General features: G+C 45.2%; 1 protein-coding gene across 7 annotated transcripts in view; it reads right to left on the bottom strand.

The window, feature by feature from the left end:
• The window catches only part of PTPRK (protein tyrosine phosphatase receptor type K), a 1,685,403-nt gene that overhangs the window by 771,901 nt on the left and 893,877 nt on the right, over window positions 1–19,625 (bottom strand). For all 7 annotated transcript variants that reach the window (XM_086927009.1, XM_086927007.1, XM_086927008.1 and 4 more), the window contains exon 7: window positions 16,044–16,337. In XM_086927009.1, coding sequence (XP_086783135.1) covers window positions 16,044–16,337 — 294 coding nt within the window. The remainder of the gene's footprint in view (window positions 1–16,043; window positions 16,338–19,625) is intronic.

Here is a 19,625-nt window from a genome sequence, read left to right as displayed (position 1 = left end):
CGAATATGGCCTTGAAGCTCTGCCCACTCTCCACCCATATTTTTCATTGGTTTGAGTCATTGTCATTAGCAAATACTGGATTCCGAATCATTAATAGGCTTGTTAGTCCCTCCATACTACTGCTTTGTCTTCATTTGTAAGCTCCCATGAGTACTGGCCCTTTTACTTATGTTGTTACACGGTATGTCTTATTGAGTCTGAGAGCACAATTTTCTTTAAAGAGTTTCGCCTACTGCATGAACGTCACGCTTTTTCTGCAACATTCAGCACGCCATGCACACTTTCACTTTCCAAGCAGTCGGGGACAATGGCTGCCACTTCTTTGAAGTGCAATAGGTCTCGCATTTACAGAAGTTTGAGCTAATGGCATTTTAAAAGACAAAGCCTTTTATTTATGTGTTAATTACCAAAACAAAGAAATAAAAGGCATTGGGCCAGATGTATCAAAGGTTTTGAATTCATTGCCAAACAAATGAGCGTAACTTACTTATTCAACTTATGCTAACGTGATGTACATAGTGGAAAGAACATTCCAAGAAAAGAAATGAATGCTGGCTTACAATAAATAAGCATCCAATAAAAAGGCATCGCAAAAGAAAACGTAACTGAATTGTTAATCGCTGCAAAGCACGTGTAGATTTCCCAAAGAAATACAAACGTGTGCTCAAGTGATTTCTTTTGTGTCAAAGGCTCACATATCATCATCAGCAAACATTTGGACAATGTACATGTTTTACGGTCTTTTCAGGCCCCCTGGTCAGGTAGCAAATTGGCTAGAAAAATGTTCTGTCCTGCTATAAAGATAAAACCCAGCTCTCTTAACGGCTAATTGACCTACACATCCTAGAAGTGGTAAAAACCAAATGACAGCTTCTGGCATCCCAGTGGAAGGCATGCTGTGGCAGCCTGTGAAGCATGCCCTGTGAAAAGCAACCTCTAAACAAAACATACACTGGGGCTGGGGGTGCAGGGGCATGCAAGGAGAGACCGCTTTAAAACATGTATTCTCATTCCGAGCTCCATAATAGAGAAAAACACCAAGAGTTCCCTAAAAGAAAGCAGTCATTGAAGAATAGAAGGAGACAATCAGGGCTATGCTCCATGGGAAAATTAACTCAAGCTGGACAGGCAAAAGCCAAATAAAGCCAGCGAACAGAAACGTGCAAATGCCAGTGACAAAAGGCAAAGCCAATGGTAAGCAATGGGTGGAATGCATTTCTAGGCCAGCTTTCAGCATGATCCCAGTGTCTTTGTAACCAGAGATTTGCGCTGTCCGGTAGGCTTAGAACCAAAAACAGCGCAAGCTGCCACCATTGCCTCAAGAATTAGGGGCAGTGGTTATTTGTCAATTTCTGAGGGAACGCTTGCTGCACTCTTCAAGGTCACAGGACAAGATCTGGACCTAGTATAGTCCGGGACCGGCGTCAGCCTCTCTGCACACACTAGATCAGCATGATGAGGTTCTGCGAATTCTGAACCCGTGGGTTCCATTTTGTGTATGGCAGCCATTTTGTGGTTGCCCTCACATAGGCCTATGACTGTGGCTGAGTAAGTCTTTAGGACACGTACACCTTAGCTTGAGTTTGTGCTGACTCATGTTTGACCTGAGTGAACTGACCCTGTTGCCTGAAGCAACCTTGCCAAACCAGTTCCTGCCCTTTAGTTGATCAAGATTAAGGATCAGAGCACAGGACATCGTAAAGTTTTACTGCACACAAACATGCCTTATCCTACCTCTATCTGTATCTGTTTCTTCTTTTATGGTCTATTTACAATATGGGTTGTGGTCCTTCTTATTATGGGTTTGTCCGGCTTGTCTAAAGAAGAATGTTGGGTTTGTTCAATGATTGATTATGGGCTTGCAAAAGCAAGGACTGCCCCTTACTTTTATGCTGAGTCTTGTAACCCTGAGCATCTAAAAGGCCTCTGTTTTCTGTATTCCTCAGACTACCTCATTCAGTTGCTACGGCTTCTGTGTGACGTGGCCTCACTTATAAGTTTAATAAAGATGTCTTTTTCATATTTCAGCTTCTGTGCCAAGTCCTTTTTTCAGTTAGTAAGTATTCCCTGAGAATGAAGATTTCATTTCTTCAAATGGCGCGGCCAACGTGGGCTTCATCAGAGAAGTGACTATCTGTGGCAGTGATCTTGTCAGAGGACTGAAATCTACTGAGGAGGACAGAACAGGATTCTACTAAGGAGGTACTCTGTGCACAGGGATTCTGGAGATTCTTTGTTTCTGCAGCCCAGTATATTTCTGATCTTCCTGATTTTGATCCTCCACATGATGTCACTCCTGACTGAGAACCTTTTTGGCGTGAGTATTCTAAAAAAGACCGTTAGGTCATGTAGAACTTGGCAGTTAGAATTTGGATAACCTTTTGATTAAGAAGTACAAGTGGGTCGCTCCCACGACTTTGTTTGGTTTCTTGGTTTTGATTTGGTTATTGCAATTACTAAAGCCGAGGGGTTTGGTTTCTTGGTTTTTGATTTGGTTATTGCAAATTACCAAAGCCGAGGGGCTCGTATATTTGCGAGTGTATTGGTAGAGATAACCCCTTGAAATTTGAAGCTAGATTAGTGAGCTATAAGATGCCTAATCTTAGCAAATTTGGGACTGTAGCTTTGGAACTTTGGAATTTGTGTTGGCCAACTTTGGATTTGTATATGTTTGTATATGCGAATTGCAATTTGTGTAGGCAGGTAATGAGGAGATATTTCTCCATTTGGTTTAGTTGAACGGTGCACGTACGAAAAGTACCTTAAGCACCACTTTGATTATAATACTTGCGTATTCCGCAGTATTTTTGGCATGCCTGTTTGTAAGCTCACATGGAAAAATGTGTTGCTTTTTTGGAAGGTACCATAGAGTGATGTGAAGTAAAAGTAGCCGGTTCCCCTAGCGGGAAAATATCTAAATAGGTTTAGATTTACAAACATATTTCTTCCTTGGTGATTTTGTATCCCCAGGGAATTAAAATATGGACATAATACAAAACAAGGATCCTTTGTTCTGCGCAATGTTATGAATGAAAATATGCAGAACGATTTTTTGGTGTTCTGCTAGCCAAAGCTAGTGAATTGAGTGTATTTTCGCTTCTTGGACATACATCAGTCTGTTGGGCTGTTTTTGCAGTCTTTTGAAACACAATTGAGAAGCGTTTCTTGTAAATATGACTTACAACTAATATTTACAAATGGTTTGGTTTAAGTACAGTCTGTGGGCTGTCCTTTGTTTCTGTTCTAAGTATTGATTTGTGGGTTAAATGTGTGTTTAAATGTCTATGTGGTTTTCACATTAGTGCAAACTTCTGTAAGTGAATAGCGATGGAGCTATTCATGAAATACGAGGCTAAAGCGCGCTGTATTGTGTGTCCTGAGTGTTTTGACCCCTTTCTGTTTATGTCTGAAATGAGCTCAATGTCTGTTCGTGGTTTTTCTTGATGTTTTCAGTCTATTAAGCAAAATGTCTAAATGCTTAAAAACATAAAATTAAAATTCACATTCACTAGGAATGAAAAAAGCCTCAAAAGCGAAAATGTTGTGTTATGTAGAAAAATAAACTTACAGCATTTTCCTTAGATACATTGTATTAGATATTAACAGGCAAGCACAACATCTGAATACATTGGACCTTGCTGTATTGCACACGCATTTTGAAACTTGAAATGTTTTAGTTTTAAATAGACAGCGCCTGTGCTTATGTTACAAAACATTGAGAGACAAGCTAAATAAACAGGAATATTTATTCAACCAGGACTTTTCCCTTAGTTGCACCGGTGAATCTTTGATTTCAGAATGTTGTTTTAAAAAGGTTCCAAAACTAAGGTTCATTATTTTGTATTACAGGAAGGTATTTCAATTGAGGGTTTCCTCTCCTTTAAGCATTTCTGTAAGCATATTCTTGGGTCTGTCGCTAAATAAAATTGTCCTTTTTAGAAAGAAAAAAAGTGGCGCAAACATTTTGTCATGTTTCAAGTTAGGCGTCTGTGCTTGGGCTTATAAATGAATGCGTCTTAAAATGATAGGCAAGGGATGCAGCTTGCTCTTATATGTGGAATTATCATAAATGATTGGGTTTATTAAAAATAATTATTAATTATGAAAAATAATTATTAAAAATAAATGCTACAAAATTCGTTTTTTACTATTCATGAAGCTTAATGCTCATACTGTGACCTTATAGCATTATAATTTAATTTAAGTTGTACTGTCCTGCATAATGAGGACATTAGCATATGGAATTTTACCTAGCGCAGGCGTAAAAAACTCATTTTTTCTAAGGATTTACATGGGATATGTCTAATGTCCAATCTCTGTAATTTGTAAAGAACATTCTGAGGATGATTAATATGTATCACAAGTATAGGATATTTATTTTTAAGTGCCCCAAACATCAAAGTCGAATTTGGGTAAAATAGACCATTTAAAACAGCATTCTTGCCATTTATGATAGCTTTAAAGTGTTTTAGGCTTCAGTAAATTAGGTATAATACAAATTTGCAGACTGTCCCCATTTGGGGTTTGCTTTTAAATGACCCAGTGAGATCCATTTAAGGTTGATGAAATGAGTACCATTGCAATAAGCATTTGTTCTAAAAACTGGTATGTGTGTTATAAGGTTCTGTGAATTATTCACAGTAAATGTTGTTTATTAATCTGAGAATTGAGATAATTTTTAGCGCCTGAAAAAGAGAAAATATTTTTCAAAATAGAGTGAATTATTGCAGGTTAGGAGGAATTAGGAAGGCCTTTCGTCTTTAGCAGCCTCAGAATGAGCAGAGGGTGGGGGCTAGGAGAAGCTGCAGAGCTGGCTCAAGTCGCTGAGATGCTATCTTTAGTTTCCCTGTAAACAATGGAAGGAGGCTGTCATGTTGACATTTGTGACCTTTTTAATTAGGGCCTTGTCTCCGTGGAATGCAGAATGACCTTGCTAAACGGGCCTCTAAAAGGAAGGGTTTCTGGTTTCTCCATAAGAACATCAATAAAACTAAAGAACTTAATTCCAAAGGGAAAATATAAAAAAAGGGTTTCTTTGAAAGTCCCAACATCATGCTAAATGCTCTGCAGAACTGCTACATTTGTATTTCTGCTCTAAAAAAATAATGTCTGCTAGTTGCTTTTATTTGACAAAAAATGAAGGACTGCATTAAGTCTTAGACAGAAAATAAGACGAAGTCTTTTATTGAAATTTTGAAGGCTACATGCCTAAGTGAGAACGAATTGTGGCGCAAAGATAACATGGAGTGTCAGTGAAAGAATTTTACTTTTGGAAAGTTAAAATGGCTTAATGTTGCAAGCTGACTGACAAGATGGTAACAGTTAAGTAATGGAAATTTATTTTTGTGTTTGTTAATGTGTATCATGTTTTGTCTTCTGATTAAAAGTTATAATTAATATTTGTTTGTTATGAGAAACGTCTCTTTTTTGTGTGTTATGTATGGTTTTTTTTGCTTCTGCCTACAGATCATTCATGGATTGTTCTGGGTGATTTAAGGCTGACAAGACACGTGAGTTTGGTTGGTTGAAAGGAGATGTGTTTTTTCATAACTCCCTTGGAAAGAAATGTTCATGTATTTTTATGTTTGTGTATTTGGTCCTATCATGAATTGTTCTTGCTGGTCCTGTATGTTAGAAGAGAGACAGTAAAATTGTATTTGACAGCAGATATCCACTAACTGGTGATCTGCTGTCAAAAAGGAGGGTGAAGATTTTAAGCCTGACAAATTAAGCAGGCCCGAATATTGGTAGTACATGACCTGGTGTTGTGCTTCACCGCTCATTTATAGATGCTATTGTTTTGTCTATGCTTTTTGTGCTTGATATACAGCAAGTATATCTGATGGCTTGACATGTGCGTTTTGTGCGTTTTTTTAATTTTTCTCGCATGTTTTTGTTTTATGTTGCTGCTTCTGATACTATTACAAGTTTACCTGTGTTGTGAAGGGATATACATGACGATGCTTATCGCTCCACAACAGTTGGGTTGATTTGCTAAATTCCACAGATATGATATTTTCATTTTGTGAACACGACACAGACAACACTTCACCAGTGTATGTCAAATTTGGCTATAATAGTATTTAAGAAAAATAAAAGAGATATACAGAATCAAAGTGTGTCATCTGCAATTAGTCACGATACTGTCCTCTTCCCTTAAAGGAACAGACAGCCCTAAATTTATGTATCCTGATTGGACGTAAGGATAAATTATATATTTTTGACTCTTGTACATGGTAACCTAATTTCTATACTACATTACTCAGTTTTGTTCTGCTTCCTAAGTAGTATATGGCTTTGTACCATAAAGGAAACCAGGTTTCATTTTTCCCCGAAGAAGGAACTGGAACATTTGCGGAGATTACCGTATATGGTGTAGCGGCCAGAGGTAGAGTTCAAATTTGTGTACTATTTTGACCTTTTGTGTATCACCCATACTCTTGGTATTGTGTCACATGCCTGACTATCACCCAAGCGCATTGTGCCTTGTTATTGGGATTTAACTGTGTCCTAGTTCTATTTCCCTTTTCCATATTCTTTTCACCAGTTAGCCCATTTTTTTTATTGTTGGTGAATTATTCAGGTTCACACTTCCAGATTGCAGTAATGTACCATGGACCCCCATCTTATGTAGAATTCCCTTTTGTATAACCAGACTGTTTTCCCTGATAATCTGTATTATGCGATTTTTCTTTTGAGATGTTCTAGATAAGGAATTTAGGAACACCTATATGTAATCATTGAGATAAAATGTGTTTAGCCCATTAGACGATGCCACTATGTGTGAGGACATCCATTCAGATAGAATTCCCCTGTTGCTATCTACCCTTAGATGGTGAAGGATATGCTCTCACACGGAAACCCAATTGAAGAGCCTAGAGGCACTGTTTTGCCTACTGCCTTTGTTTTTGTATTGCCTTTGAGAATGACAGTGTATTTCAACGCAGAATTGTCCCATGGCATATGGCCACTCCTTTGAAGATTGCAGGCCACCTGCTTGCAGTCCCCTTGTTATACAATGAACTGTTTAAAGCATCGCACTTGCTCCATCAGACGGCATTGGACATCACAGAACCAGAGTTTCAGTGCAAAAGAGCGAAAGAATTGAGGCTTCAGGTTTCCACCTGTCATGTGCTGGCAACCTCTGACAGTGTGCAGTCCCTTGAGTCCCTTGGCCTGAGTTTTGGTCACCCCCCCCTCCCCTTTTTCCTTTGCTCCAACGGAAGTGCGGTGCACCGGAGGATCCAAGATTGGCAAAAGGCACTCCATTCTGGTGCCCATGAAAGAGCAGCCTGAGCGTCCTCTGACACTGAATGATGAGTGTTGGAGTCGGAGAATGGTCCCGGGTCTGCACGAGATGATCTGTGCTCATGATCAATGAAGATCATGCTATCTGTAGTGCCTGCCGCATAGGAGAGATATTGGTGCACTGCATTGAGACATTGAGACTTTCAAGTGAGCTGTGAGTGTTTGCCAGGAGGGCACTCCAACGGATACCGAGAAATACTATTTTTCAAGGGAGGCCTGAATCAAGAGGCCCATGCAACAACAAAAGAAAATTTGATGGACAATAGAAGCCTGCCAGAGAGGTTTTTTAACGGACTCTGGGCATAGTTGGTTTCACAAGTGGTTTCAGTGCGATTGCATATAATGGGTGTTAGGAGACTGATTCTTATTATTTTGCTGTCATTGTTTTAAAGTAGTATTCTGTTTAGTAAAAGCAGAATAAAGTCCATTCTCTGTGGAAAAGTATTCCCTTTTCACCTCAGAGCATTGATAAGGATCGCCACTGTTTCACCTGAACATATAATAAGTTACTGAAATGCATAGGAGCCATAAAAATGTTACTAGATAATTTTAGGATTTGCTTTCTGCTTAGGGTTGTGAAAAACGATAAATTTTGTTTGTAATAGTGGTCATTACTTTCTCCTGTTGTCTATATGTTCTTAAAAACATGTTTTCTAGTGTTTTTAAGCATGATGTTGTCTCTGATGGGTGGGATTGTTTTTGCTACCCAGTTGACATCTGTACCCACCTCCCAACCTATGTCTCTTCCTACTACTACTTCTTTGCATTCTTTCCATACTTTACCTGAACATGAACTGGTTAGGAGGTCAGAGTTTACTAATAATTCCTTTGTACAGCTTCTGCATCAACACCAGTTAGTAGTGAACACCACTAATTGTTGGGTGTGTGGTCTTATGCCACATACTACAGATAGAGGTATTCCCTATTTTGGTTCTGCCATTTAGTTACAAAGGGTCTGTATGGGCATATCAGACAATGGAGTAGTTTCTGTCCTGTAACTCCAGTTCTGTAGTAGGGGTATCTCTGTTATAGTCATAATCTAGTGAATAGTCCCGCCCATGTGCGTGGACCCCGGCAATCGAAAATAATCTCTTAAGTTGTCAAAATAATGCAGAAACTGCAAAGACACTTAAGAGAGAATTTAAAGACAAATAATGCAGCCTATATCCACAGGCTACACTGTCCAGTACTTCAACTAGAAATTCCACCAAAAATCACCACACACAGCACAGCCTGCTAGTTTCTACCATAGAGAAACCTGCCTCCCCCAGTCAAAGACTCAGGAATGATAGAGAGGAAGGTAGGGACAGACAAGCCCCATAGGCTGCCATTATGTGGCTTAAATAGGATACCGTGCCTTTAAGAGAACTTTCCAGAACTTCTCCCAGTATCCCAGAATGCATAGCAGGTCCCTCTACTTTCAGTTCTTTTTGAAGGCGAAGCACGCCAGACCTGTCGCATTCTTTACATAATGAAAATCTCCACCAGGGAGGAGGGCGGGCGCTTATGACTATAACAGAGATACCCCTACTACAGAACTGGAGTTACAGGACAGAAACTACTCCTTCTGTAGTAGGGGATCTCTGTGTATAGTCATAATCTAGTGAATAGAATGGCAAGCCCATCCCCACACCAAAGCGGCGGTGGAGAATAAATACATAACGCCACTACTGTGGGAACAAATTCCGCAGCGAAGCCTGCCCAACCTGAGCGTCTGCTCTGGCGTCAGTGTCCAGGCAGTAATGCTTAGCAAAGGTATGAACCGACTTCCAAGTGGCTGCCTTGCAGATTTCAGTAATCGGCACGTTACGGAGCAGAGCCGTCGTGGCAGCTTTGCCCCTGGTGGAATGAGCCTTAGGCTTACCTCCTAAGGTCTTATTAGCCTTTTGGTAACACAATTGTATGCAGGACACAATCCACCTAGAGATGGACTGCTTCGAGGTCGCAAGACCCGTCCTGACCGACCCATAATTGATGAACAATTGGTCAGACCTACGAATATCCTTGGTTTTATCCAGATAAAATTTCAACACCCTCCTAACATCCAGGGAATGGAGAGACCTCTCCGCTGGGGATGAAGGGTTCTGAAAAAACGTAGGCAAAGTTATAGTCTGGTTGACATGAAAATCAGAAATAACCTTGGGAAGAAATTTAGGGTGAGTACGCATAACAACCTTAGCAGCATGAAATACAGTATAAGGTTCATTACAACATAACGCCTGAATTTCACTCACCCTGCGGGCCGATGTAATGGCCACGAGGAACGCCGCCTTCCAGGACAGGTGCTGCAACGAAGCCTTATGAATAGGTTCAAAAGGCTCCTTCATCAATCTGGACAGCACCACATTCAATTCCCATGAAGGCGAGGGAAGCCTGACAGGAGGGAATACTTTCTTCAAACCTTCCAGAAAATCTTTGATCACAGGGATCTGGAAAAAGGAAGTCTGTGAAGGGCATTTCCTGTAGGCAGTCAATGCAGCAAGATGCACCTTAATGGAATGGACATTAAGGCCAGACTGCGCCAAATGTAAAAGGTAAGGAAGGATGACATCTTCCTTGCAGGTCGTAGGATCATGGTTCTTAGACTGGCACCAGATACAAAACCTCTTCCACTTGTAAGCATATGAAGTCCGAGTGGAAGGTCTCTTAGACTCCTTCAGTATGTCCATGCAATCATCGGGCAGATTCAGATGGCCATATTGCACTATCTCAGGAGCCATGCCGCCAAACTCAAAGACGAGAGGTTGGGGTGTAACATCCGTCCCCCGAACTTCGTGAGAAGGTCCGGCCTGCACGGCAACCGAATGTGAGGAAGGAGAGACCGGTGAAGTAGGTCCGTGAACCACCACTGCCTGGGCCACTCCGGGGCGATGAGTATCATCCGAGCTCGGGACCGGGCCAGCTTGATGAGCACCGCCGGAATCAGGGGAATGGGAGGAAAGGCGTACAGAAAGCTGTTCGTCCAGTTGATCCATAACGCATTCCCCAGAGTCCCTTGTTGGAAGTATCTGGAGGCGAAGTCTCTGCACTTGCTGTTTTCGGCGGTGGCGAACAAATCTACGTCTGGAGTTCCCCACCTTGCGAAGACTTCTCCTAGTACTTCGTCGTTTATGACCCATTCGTGGTTTTCCTGGAGCTGTCTGCTCAGTGCGTCTGCCTGAACATTCTGCACACCTGGTAGATGGGTGGCCGTTATCGTCAGTCCTCTGGCCAGGAGCCAGTGCCAGATCGTCTGCGCCTCCTGCGACAGAGTGCGCGATCTCGAGCCCCCCTGCTTGTTGAGGTAATACATCGTGGTGGTATTGTCCGTCTGTACAAGCAGAGAGTTGGTCTGGAAGGACGGAAGAAAGGCCTTCAGCGCCAAGTGAACAGCCCTGAGTTCCAGGTAATTGATCTGATACGTGGCCCCCATCGGTGACCACGTGCCTTGAATCTGTAGAGTCCCGGAGTGCGCTCCCCATCCCAGAAGAGACGCGTCCGTCACGACAGTCTGCGTGGGAATGTCCTTGTGAAAGTGAACCCCTCTGAGGAGATTCTCCGCCGAACACCACCACTTCAGAGACTGAAGAGCATGCAGCGACAGTCGAATCCTGTCGTGCCAAGATCCTTTCCTCTGATCCCACTGGTCCTCCAAGCACTCCTGCAACGGTCTCATGTGCAGCCGTGCGTGTGGCGTCAGGAAGATACAAGAGGCCATCGATCCCAGTAGAGAAGACACCGTCCTCACGGTTGTAGATGGAGTCGTCATAAGAGCCTGAGCCTTCCGAAGGAGTGATAATCGTCGCTCTTCCGAAGGAGACACGCTTGCTGACAGCGTATTGATGGAGGCTCCCAAGTACTGTATGCATTGCACCGGAGTCGGGACAGACTTGGCCATGTTGATGTGCAGCCCCAGCTTGTTCAGGAGAACGCACTTCTTCTGGAAGTGTGCTCGCGCTTCCGAGAAGGAGGATGCCTTGATCAACCAATCGTCCAAGTAAGGGTAGACGAACACCTTGTTCTTCCTCAGGTGTGCTGCTACCACCGCCATGCACTTCGAGAACGTTCTCGGCGCAGACTTCAGTCCGAATGGGAGTACTGTGTATTGATAGTGATTGGTGCCGACTTGGAACCGCAGGAACTTCCTGTGTTTGTGTGCAATGGGCACATGGAAGTAAGCATCCTGTAGGTCTATAGCGCAAAGCCAGTCTCCCTGTTGCAACTGAGGGTAAATCTGATGCAACGACAGCATGCAGAACTTTTCTCTGCGAATCCATTTGTTTGCTTGCCGCAAATCCAGAATGGGCCTGAACTCGTTCTTGTCTTTCTTGCGAACCAGAAAGAACCGGGAGTACAGACCTCTTCCTCTCTGAGACAGAGGTACGTCTTCTATCGCCCTTTTCCTTAACAGGACATCCGCTTCCGCCTGAAGCTCGCGCAGCTGAAACCGCGAGCTGACCGGGGGAATAGCTGGAGGAGGGCTGGTGAACCGAAGACTGTATCCATTGCAAACAATATTCAGCACCCACTTGTCCTGAGTAATTTTTCTCCACTCTGCCAGAAAAAATTGGGTGCTTCCCCCTACCGGAGTGGGTAACGGATCCGGGGGAAGTAAGTTCCTAGGGCCTAGACCCCGCCTGGCCCTTGGGCGCCGGAGCCGACTGCTGGCCTCCCCTGCCCTTTTGCCGCTTCTGGAACGGCTTACGGAACGGCTGCTGCTGTTGCGAGTGCCCCGAAGCCTGTCCTCTTCCTCGGCCTTGTCCGCCGAACCGCCGTTGGAAGGGGCGGTACTGCTTCTTAGTCTCTTTGGGCTTCTCCAGGCCCACAGCCGTCAGCGTTTCGGCCTCCGCCTTCATGCGGGCCATTTCATCATCCGCATGCTTCCCGAAGAGGGTCTCACCGGAGAACGGCAGATTGGCCACCCTCTGCTGTGCGTCCGGTTTCAGGGACGTAAGCCGGAGCCATGCGTGGCGCCGTTGGTTGATTCCGTGGCAAAATCCGTGAGCCGCCAACAGGGAAGAGTCCGCAGCCGCACTGATTATCTGGTTGGCCACCAGCATCCCCTCACTCAGGACTTCCATGAAGTCTTCACGCTGCTCCCGAGGCAAATGCTCCGCAAAACGCTCGAGGGAGTCCCAGAGGGCGCGGTCGTATCGTCCCAACAGAGCCGTGGCACTCGCCGCTTTCATGGAGGTAGCGGAAGTTCCACAGACTTTCCTCCCCGCCGAGTCCATCCACCTTGACTCCTTGTCCGGGGGAACCGTGGAGGTCGGAGTGGTGGCATGCTGCTTGCGGGCCGCCGTGATGATGACGGAGTCAGGCGGAGGCTCCGCTCTCAAAAAGGCGGGATCCGAGTCGGGAGCCCGGTACTTCTTTAATAATCTTGACGGAGCCGCCCTCGTCACCGCCGGGGTGAGAAACAGAGCCATAGCCGGTTCTTCCAGGCCCGGCACCAGGGGCAGGAGAGGACGAGACAGATGCTTCTGATGTAGAGCCTCGAAAATGACCGACGTCTTTGGCGTAGGCACTGTCAGGGAGATGCCTAGCTTCGCCGCGCCCCTCAACAGGACGTCCTGAAAAGCAACTAGGTCATCTATCGGGGACACTCTGGTATCCGGCGACCCCGACAGGGTAGGTGAATAATCCCTTGTCCCAGAGGACCTCGTGTGCGAGCGAGATTCGCGCCTCCTATGGCGGTGCCTCGATCTCGTGGATGATCTGCGCCGCGATCTCTCCTTCCGCCCAGAGCGAGAGCGAGACCTGCCAGCTCGTGGGCGCTCCTTTGGTTTACGTGGAGGGGTCTTCCGTGGTTCCTCACGGGGTTTCTTCGGTTCCTCCCGGGGTTTCGGTTTCGGAGTCCCCTTAGGAGGAACAGGCAGGGACGGCAGGGAAGTGGACCTCGGCGGAGGAACCTTCGGCTGCGGTGTGGGCCCATGTGGAGGGACCGGAGGTGGAGGAGGGTCTCCTGAAGGCAGTGGTGGTTTGGGCGGAGGGTCCTCCTTAGGCACGGGGGGAGGAGTCGGAGTCCTGGGCCGAGACGGCGTGTACACTTCCGAGTACACCGAGCCCTGTGACCCTTTAGGCGAGGGGCGCGGAGAGCCATCCCCATCAGCAGGCGACCGCTTCCTCTTGCGTCCACCACTGGAAGCAGCGTGACTCCTGGGACTAGAGTCCCTTCTGTGCCGTTTTGGAGAGGGTGACCTACTCCTCGACGCTGACCGCTGTCTGCTGGACGCGGAGCGACGCTTCTCCGGCGTCGAATGGCGTTTCCTCGACTCCGGCGTCGAACGCCATCTCCTCGGCGTCGACCCTCTTCTCCTCGACGTCGAACGCCGACCCCTCGACGTCGACCTCCTCTTCCGCGACTTCTCACGTCACCCTCTCGACGTCGGGCGGTCCGCCCTCGACGACGAACGCCGCCGTCGTCTGGATGTTCCCGACGTCGAGGAGCCCCTCGACGTCGACCGGCGGTGTCGCCTCGACGGCGATCGACGGTGTCGCCTCGACGACGACCGACGGTGTCGCCTCGACGGCGAGCGTCGGTGCCGCTTCGACGGCGAGCGCCGATACACGTCACTGTGCCTTCGGCGTCGGTAAGAAGATCTCGACGTCGACGGCGGCTTCGACGTCGGCTTCTCCTTCGCCGTCGAGCCGTCACGCCGTCTCGACCCGGAGCCCCGGGGAGAAGGGGAGCACGCCGCCGTCATCCCTCTCGACGTCGTCGTCGATGCCATCGACGTCGACGGAGAATGGGACCGTTTGCTGGACTTCCTGCCCCCGGGGAGCCCCCCAGGGTCCTCAGCAGAGGCAGAGGGAACCTTCCCAGGCTGCCCAGACCCACCTGCAGCCCGCAGACGCCTATCCTCCAGGCCAGCCAGCCTGATCTTCAATCTGTCCCTCAAGGTCCGAGCAGAAAGCTGCTGGCAGATTACACAATCCTCAGGGACATGATCTTCCGGAAGGCACACGATGCAGACCTCATGGGGATCACTCTTGGCCTTCTTCCTCTCACATGCTGGGCACTTCACAAAAAGGCCAGGCATTTCGGAGCCCCAAAACACCTAAAACAGCACAAAAGTGAGAAGAGAACACCAAGAAATAAACTGCAACACTTTTAGAATTCAAAAGTGCAAAAACAATTCCAATAAACCCTTGAAAAAGGGAGAGCTCAATGCCAGGGTCCTGTAAGCAGGAGCCGGAAAAAAGAACTGAAAGTAGAGGGACCTGCTATGCATTCTGGGATACTGGGAGAAGTTCTGGAAAGTTCTCTTAAAGGCACAGTATCCTATTTAAGCCACATAATGGCAGCCTATGGGGCTTGTCTGTCCCTACCTTCCTCTCTATCATTCCTGAGTCTTTGACTGGGGGAGGCAGGTTTTTCTATGGTAGAAACTAGCAGGCTGTGCTGTGTGTGGTGATTTTTGGTGGAATTTCTAGTTGAAGTACTGGACAGTGTAGCCTGTGGATATAGGCTGCATTATTTGTCTTTAAATTCTCTCTTAAGTGTCTTTGCAGTTTCTGCATTATTTTGACAACTTAAGAGATTATTTTTGATTGCCGGGGTCCACGCACATGGGCGGGACTATTCACTAGATTATGACTATACACAGAGATCCCCTACTACAGAAGTTTATTTATGCCAGCGAAGTCTATCCCTTGTGTTCCATGAAAGATAACTCGAGTAATAGTGCCTTAGTGAAGGGAATAACTGATAATATTGATATCGATTCAGACACAGACTGAGTGATTGCCTATGCAAGGGCAAAAGGAGGGTCTGAGGTTCTGTGAATTCTGAACCCGTGGGTTCCATTTTGTGTATGGCAGCCATTTTGTGGTTGCCCTCACATAGGCCTATGACTGTGGCTGAACAAGTCTTTAGGACACGTACAACTTAGCTTGAGTTTGTGCTGACTCCTGTTTGACCTGAGTGAACTGACCCTGTTGCCTGAAGCCGACCTTGACAAACCAGTTCCTGCCCTTTAGCTGATCAAGATTAAGGATCAGAGCACATCGTAAAGTTTTACTGCACACAAACATGCCTTATCCTACTTCTATCTGTTTCTGTTTCTTCTTTTATGGTCTATTTACGATATGGGTTGTGGTCCTTCTTATTATGGGTTTGTCCGGCTTGTCTAAAGAAGAATATTTGGTTTGTTCAATGATTGATTATGGGCTTGCAAAAGCAAGGACTGCCCCTTACTTTTATGCTGAGTCTTGTAACCCTGAGCATATAAAAGGCCTCCGTTTTCTGTATTCCTCAGACTACCTCATTCAGTTGCTACGGCTTCTGTGTGACGTGGCCTCACTTATAAGTTTAATAAAGATGTCTTTTTCATATTTCAGCTTCTGTGCCAAGTCCTTTTTTCTATTAGTAAGTATTCCCTGAGAATGAAGATTTCAGTTCTTCAATGACACTAGGGCCAAAATAAAAGTTGAGTTACAAGATATATGTGCAGTGGGGCCCACTAGGCAGGGGAACATGCCCATATACCATGCAGGGGACATTCCTGTCCCAAAAGTAATTATCGATTGTTCTAATATGCTAATAATGGTATTTTTCTGAAATACAGGCTGCATAGAGTTATTTCAGAAGCTACTTTGTGGACATTGCACAGACTATCATTAGTAGTTAAGTATAACTAATAACTGTGGAGCATGGTCGATGGGTTTAAACTGAATACGCGGAGACATCTCTCTCACTGGATCAAAACACACCAATCCAATAACTAGAAAAGAAAGCCGACTGATGCCCCTACCTGCACATTTTGTTCTTGTGATCAGTGGAGGGCCAGCCTGCCCAGTACCTCCTTCCCCGGGTCTAGTGAGAAGAACGCGGATCTCGTACTCTGTATCTGGATCCAGATGCCAAAGCTTGTATGTTGGAGCATTTACAGAATGAATTTCCGTCCATGAGCCCGTAGTCATTCTGTATTCCACTTCCTTCAGGATAATGGGCCCATCACCAATGATGGAGTTGGCGTTCAGTTGAATCAGCAAGTATGTAGGCCCCACGCCAAGAAGCTGCGGCGGTGCTATAGGTCTTGGTGGTTCTACAAAAGAAAGGTGATGCATATTGAAATTATGAAAGCACATTCAAAGCACAAGAATTCACAAACAAATAGTTGCAAGATGGCTCATGGATGACAAATAAGCTTGAAACTACTGGTGCGAAAATCTTTTAAAAGTCTGCTGAAACAAGTTGATTGCTTTTATCATATTTAAAAAAAAGGTGCGACTCTACAACCTATAAACAATTCCAACAGTACACAAGTCCCTTTTTGAATAAATATTCTTTTAAACCACAACGGCTGGGCGGAAGAGAGACGGTTTTGTTGCTGGGGCCGGGTTTAAAGCAGTGCTGCAGTATCAGCCCAAATTACAAAATCGGCAGCCTGGCCAGCATAATGACTAATTTCTTACTCTTGCCGCAGAGTTCCTTATATATCCAGCAGCTTTCAGGCAACAATAAAACTGTTAAGATGGAGATCTCTCATGATTAATCTAAGTACTGGAGAGAGGTCGGCGTTTTCTCAAGTGGCAGTTTTAGCTCATCTAAAGTTGTGCAGAAGTTTAGACGCCTGCTGCAAGAAAGAAGGAGTCCCATTCATGTGACAAATGAATTTTATGTGGATAGCTCAGTGCGTCACTGCTTTTGTCACAAAGGTCCTTTTGTTAGTTGCAGTTCATAACTTACAATAGTAATTTAGCACAGTGAGATATGAACCACCCTCCAAGAGCTGCATGCAAAATGCAAGGTATAAGTAAAGAACATTATGATTTTTCAACATGCATTATCCTAGTGTTGCTCAAATTGGTTTATTTGGGTAGAAATACATTCCTATCCAACAATCCAACTACCGTTACATATTGCCTCCTGAGTTTGTTCTTTTCCAGACCAAGCACTCTTTCAAGAAAAAAAAAACACCTATCACTAAGGATGACGTGAATACTACACCTTGTATTCCCTTTGGTCCTTTGTAACATTTTATTATACACTGATTTACACATATATCAATCATTGTCTCTGTACGTGTGCGTGCTGTAAAGTGCTCCGGCACCCTAGACTGCTATGAGAGGCGCTATAAAATAAATGAAATACATGTGGCAGAGGGGCTATGGAAAGATGATGGGCACTGTTGGAGGGTGATAGTGGAGGAATCATAGAAGGGTCCCAACAAAGATTGAGGTGTCCTGTGCTCTGTAATGCCACCATTTAATATGCTTTAAAACCTAAGACAATGAAAAATGTGTAGTTGAATACACCGTCTTCACCCCCTAAAGTCCCTTCGTAGTGGTCCGTCTCGCTCGCCAGGCCCTGTACAGGGGCTGGGCTGACCAAAGTTGCCAGGGCTCCTTTGGGTTCCCAGTTCGACCCTGTCTAACATTTTTTGCATGATAAGGTTAGTAATGTAGATTTCTCGAATGGATTCAGTCACAGGAGAAACAATGCCCTGTTATGTTAGCTAATACACGATCTGCTAAACTATTTAAGTTCACATTTTTTATAATATGTGTTTCAATTAAATATATCAAAGCATATCAATTCCGATACTCATTTCAGGAAAAAAATGTTTTGTGAAAACGTGTTAATTTATCCACGTCAAGTAACCACTGTCAAACCTTTAGGTCCTTGTTTCCATTAACTGGGGGCATTGCCATCTAGTGCATGCCCAGCCACGGTGCCCTGCTAATTTATTTCTTTTTAAAAAAACAAGAAAGACCAATCGAGCACAGCTTCTTGACCACCCTTGTTGTGCCCCTGTCAAACACTTCTCCAGCCTTCATCCAGCCAGCCGTAAAACGACCGAAGAGTGGGCCAGATGCGTGGGCATTATTAATAGAAGCTGAGCCATATGGATTATCAGTATTCGAGACTCTAAAAGAAACCATATTTGCATTAAGCTAACATCTAGTCCTTTTTCGTCTGCCGTTATTGGATCCGATTAAAAAGCAGATTAAGAGTGACACTATCGGCTAAATAAGGAATTCCACATAAAGATTGTCGATTCATATAAAGTATCTAATCTGAGGCCACCGCGCGTCTAGAGCAGCCGCAAAAGTGAGCATTAGGGATGCTGTACGTGCTACCAGAGTAATCCGAGCAGCTTTTGTTCTTAAGGGGCGAGCATGAAGGGCTGAAAGAAATGGAGGCTGTAATGGGTTACAACAATGGGTCATACGGGGGCCACCCAATCAGTGGAAGCAGCAATGGGTTGAAAGGCACGCTTTTCGAAAAGTAGTAGTAGTCCGATGGTAGCCAGAGACGCTGATCAACGAGACACCCCAGAACGGAGCCTGCTTGGATCGATTCACAATCACACCCGCATTCCTGGGCATGGAGAACAATTGCACGGGAGTACTCTCCCTATCACTCACATGGCCCAAAACGTCCAGCAGCCTAGCAGTAAAAGGGTCATCAGGGCAAAGGCGTGCGTTTCCATTTGTACTCACTGTTTAAGAATATGATCTGCAGATTCCCACTTGATTTCCTTTTTTATGCTTTTGAGGCTAGTTTACATAGGCAAGTAAGAGTTCATGGGGTTTTTATTTTATTTTTAAATCAGATACATATTATCTACGGATCCACCCAAGACTGTTAACCTTCGCTTGTAGCTTGTAATACGTTTATTATCGGGGGCAGGGCCGGTCCTAGGAATTGTGGGGCCCTGGGCGAGATGGAAGATGCGAGGCCCCTCTAATTTGCATGTGACATCACAAGAAGTGACATCATAAAAAAACGACATCCAGTGGCGGAGGAGGGTCGCCCTACTGCTTTTAAGCAGTGTCACTTAAGGAAAAATAAAATTATAATAGCTAAGTTATTATTTAATTTTTTCATTATTGCTGCAGCTTTGCGGGAGGGACGGGGCGTGGCTGCTCAGCTGACAAAGCAGGGGACTGGAGGAGTGCTTTGCACTCCCTAACGTGTACATGAACGTTTGGCAGGCTATTGGGGCCGGCCTAACATTAATGCACACTTTGCAAGTTCTCCTTGCAGGCTGCATTACAGCCTGCATGGAGAACATGCCCAGACTCCCATTATCTGTCTGAGCGCCGATCCATGGTGCTCAGACCAATCACAACGCTGCATTGTAGCTTTGGGATTGGCCATCAGGAGACTGGGAGCGGGATGCATCTTGCTTCCTGCCCTGGAAGCGGGGAAGTAGACCGAGAGGAGGCGGCGGTGATGGCGAGCGGCAGACAGGTAAGTGTTTTTTTTTTTTTCATTCCCTCTCCCCCACTCCATAAAGTGTGTTTGTGCTCTGTACATGCAACAAACAAGGCTAAATAAGTGCAAGGCCTGGATCCTTGTGTGTGGTCGCTAATAATTGAGTAAT

This window comes from Lissotriton vulgaris, chromosome 6, assembly GCF_964263255.1.
Source record: "Lissotriton vulgaris chromosome 6, aLisVul1.2, whole genome shotgun sequence".
Lineage (NCBI taxonomy): Eukaryota > Metazoa > Chordata > Amphibia > Caudata > Salamandridae > Lissotriton > Lissotriton vulgaris.
The sequence above is the reverse complement of the archived record's forward strand: the minus strand, read 5'-3'. Positions and strand labels throughout refer to the sequence as shown.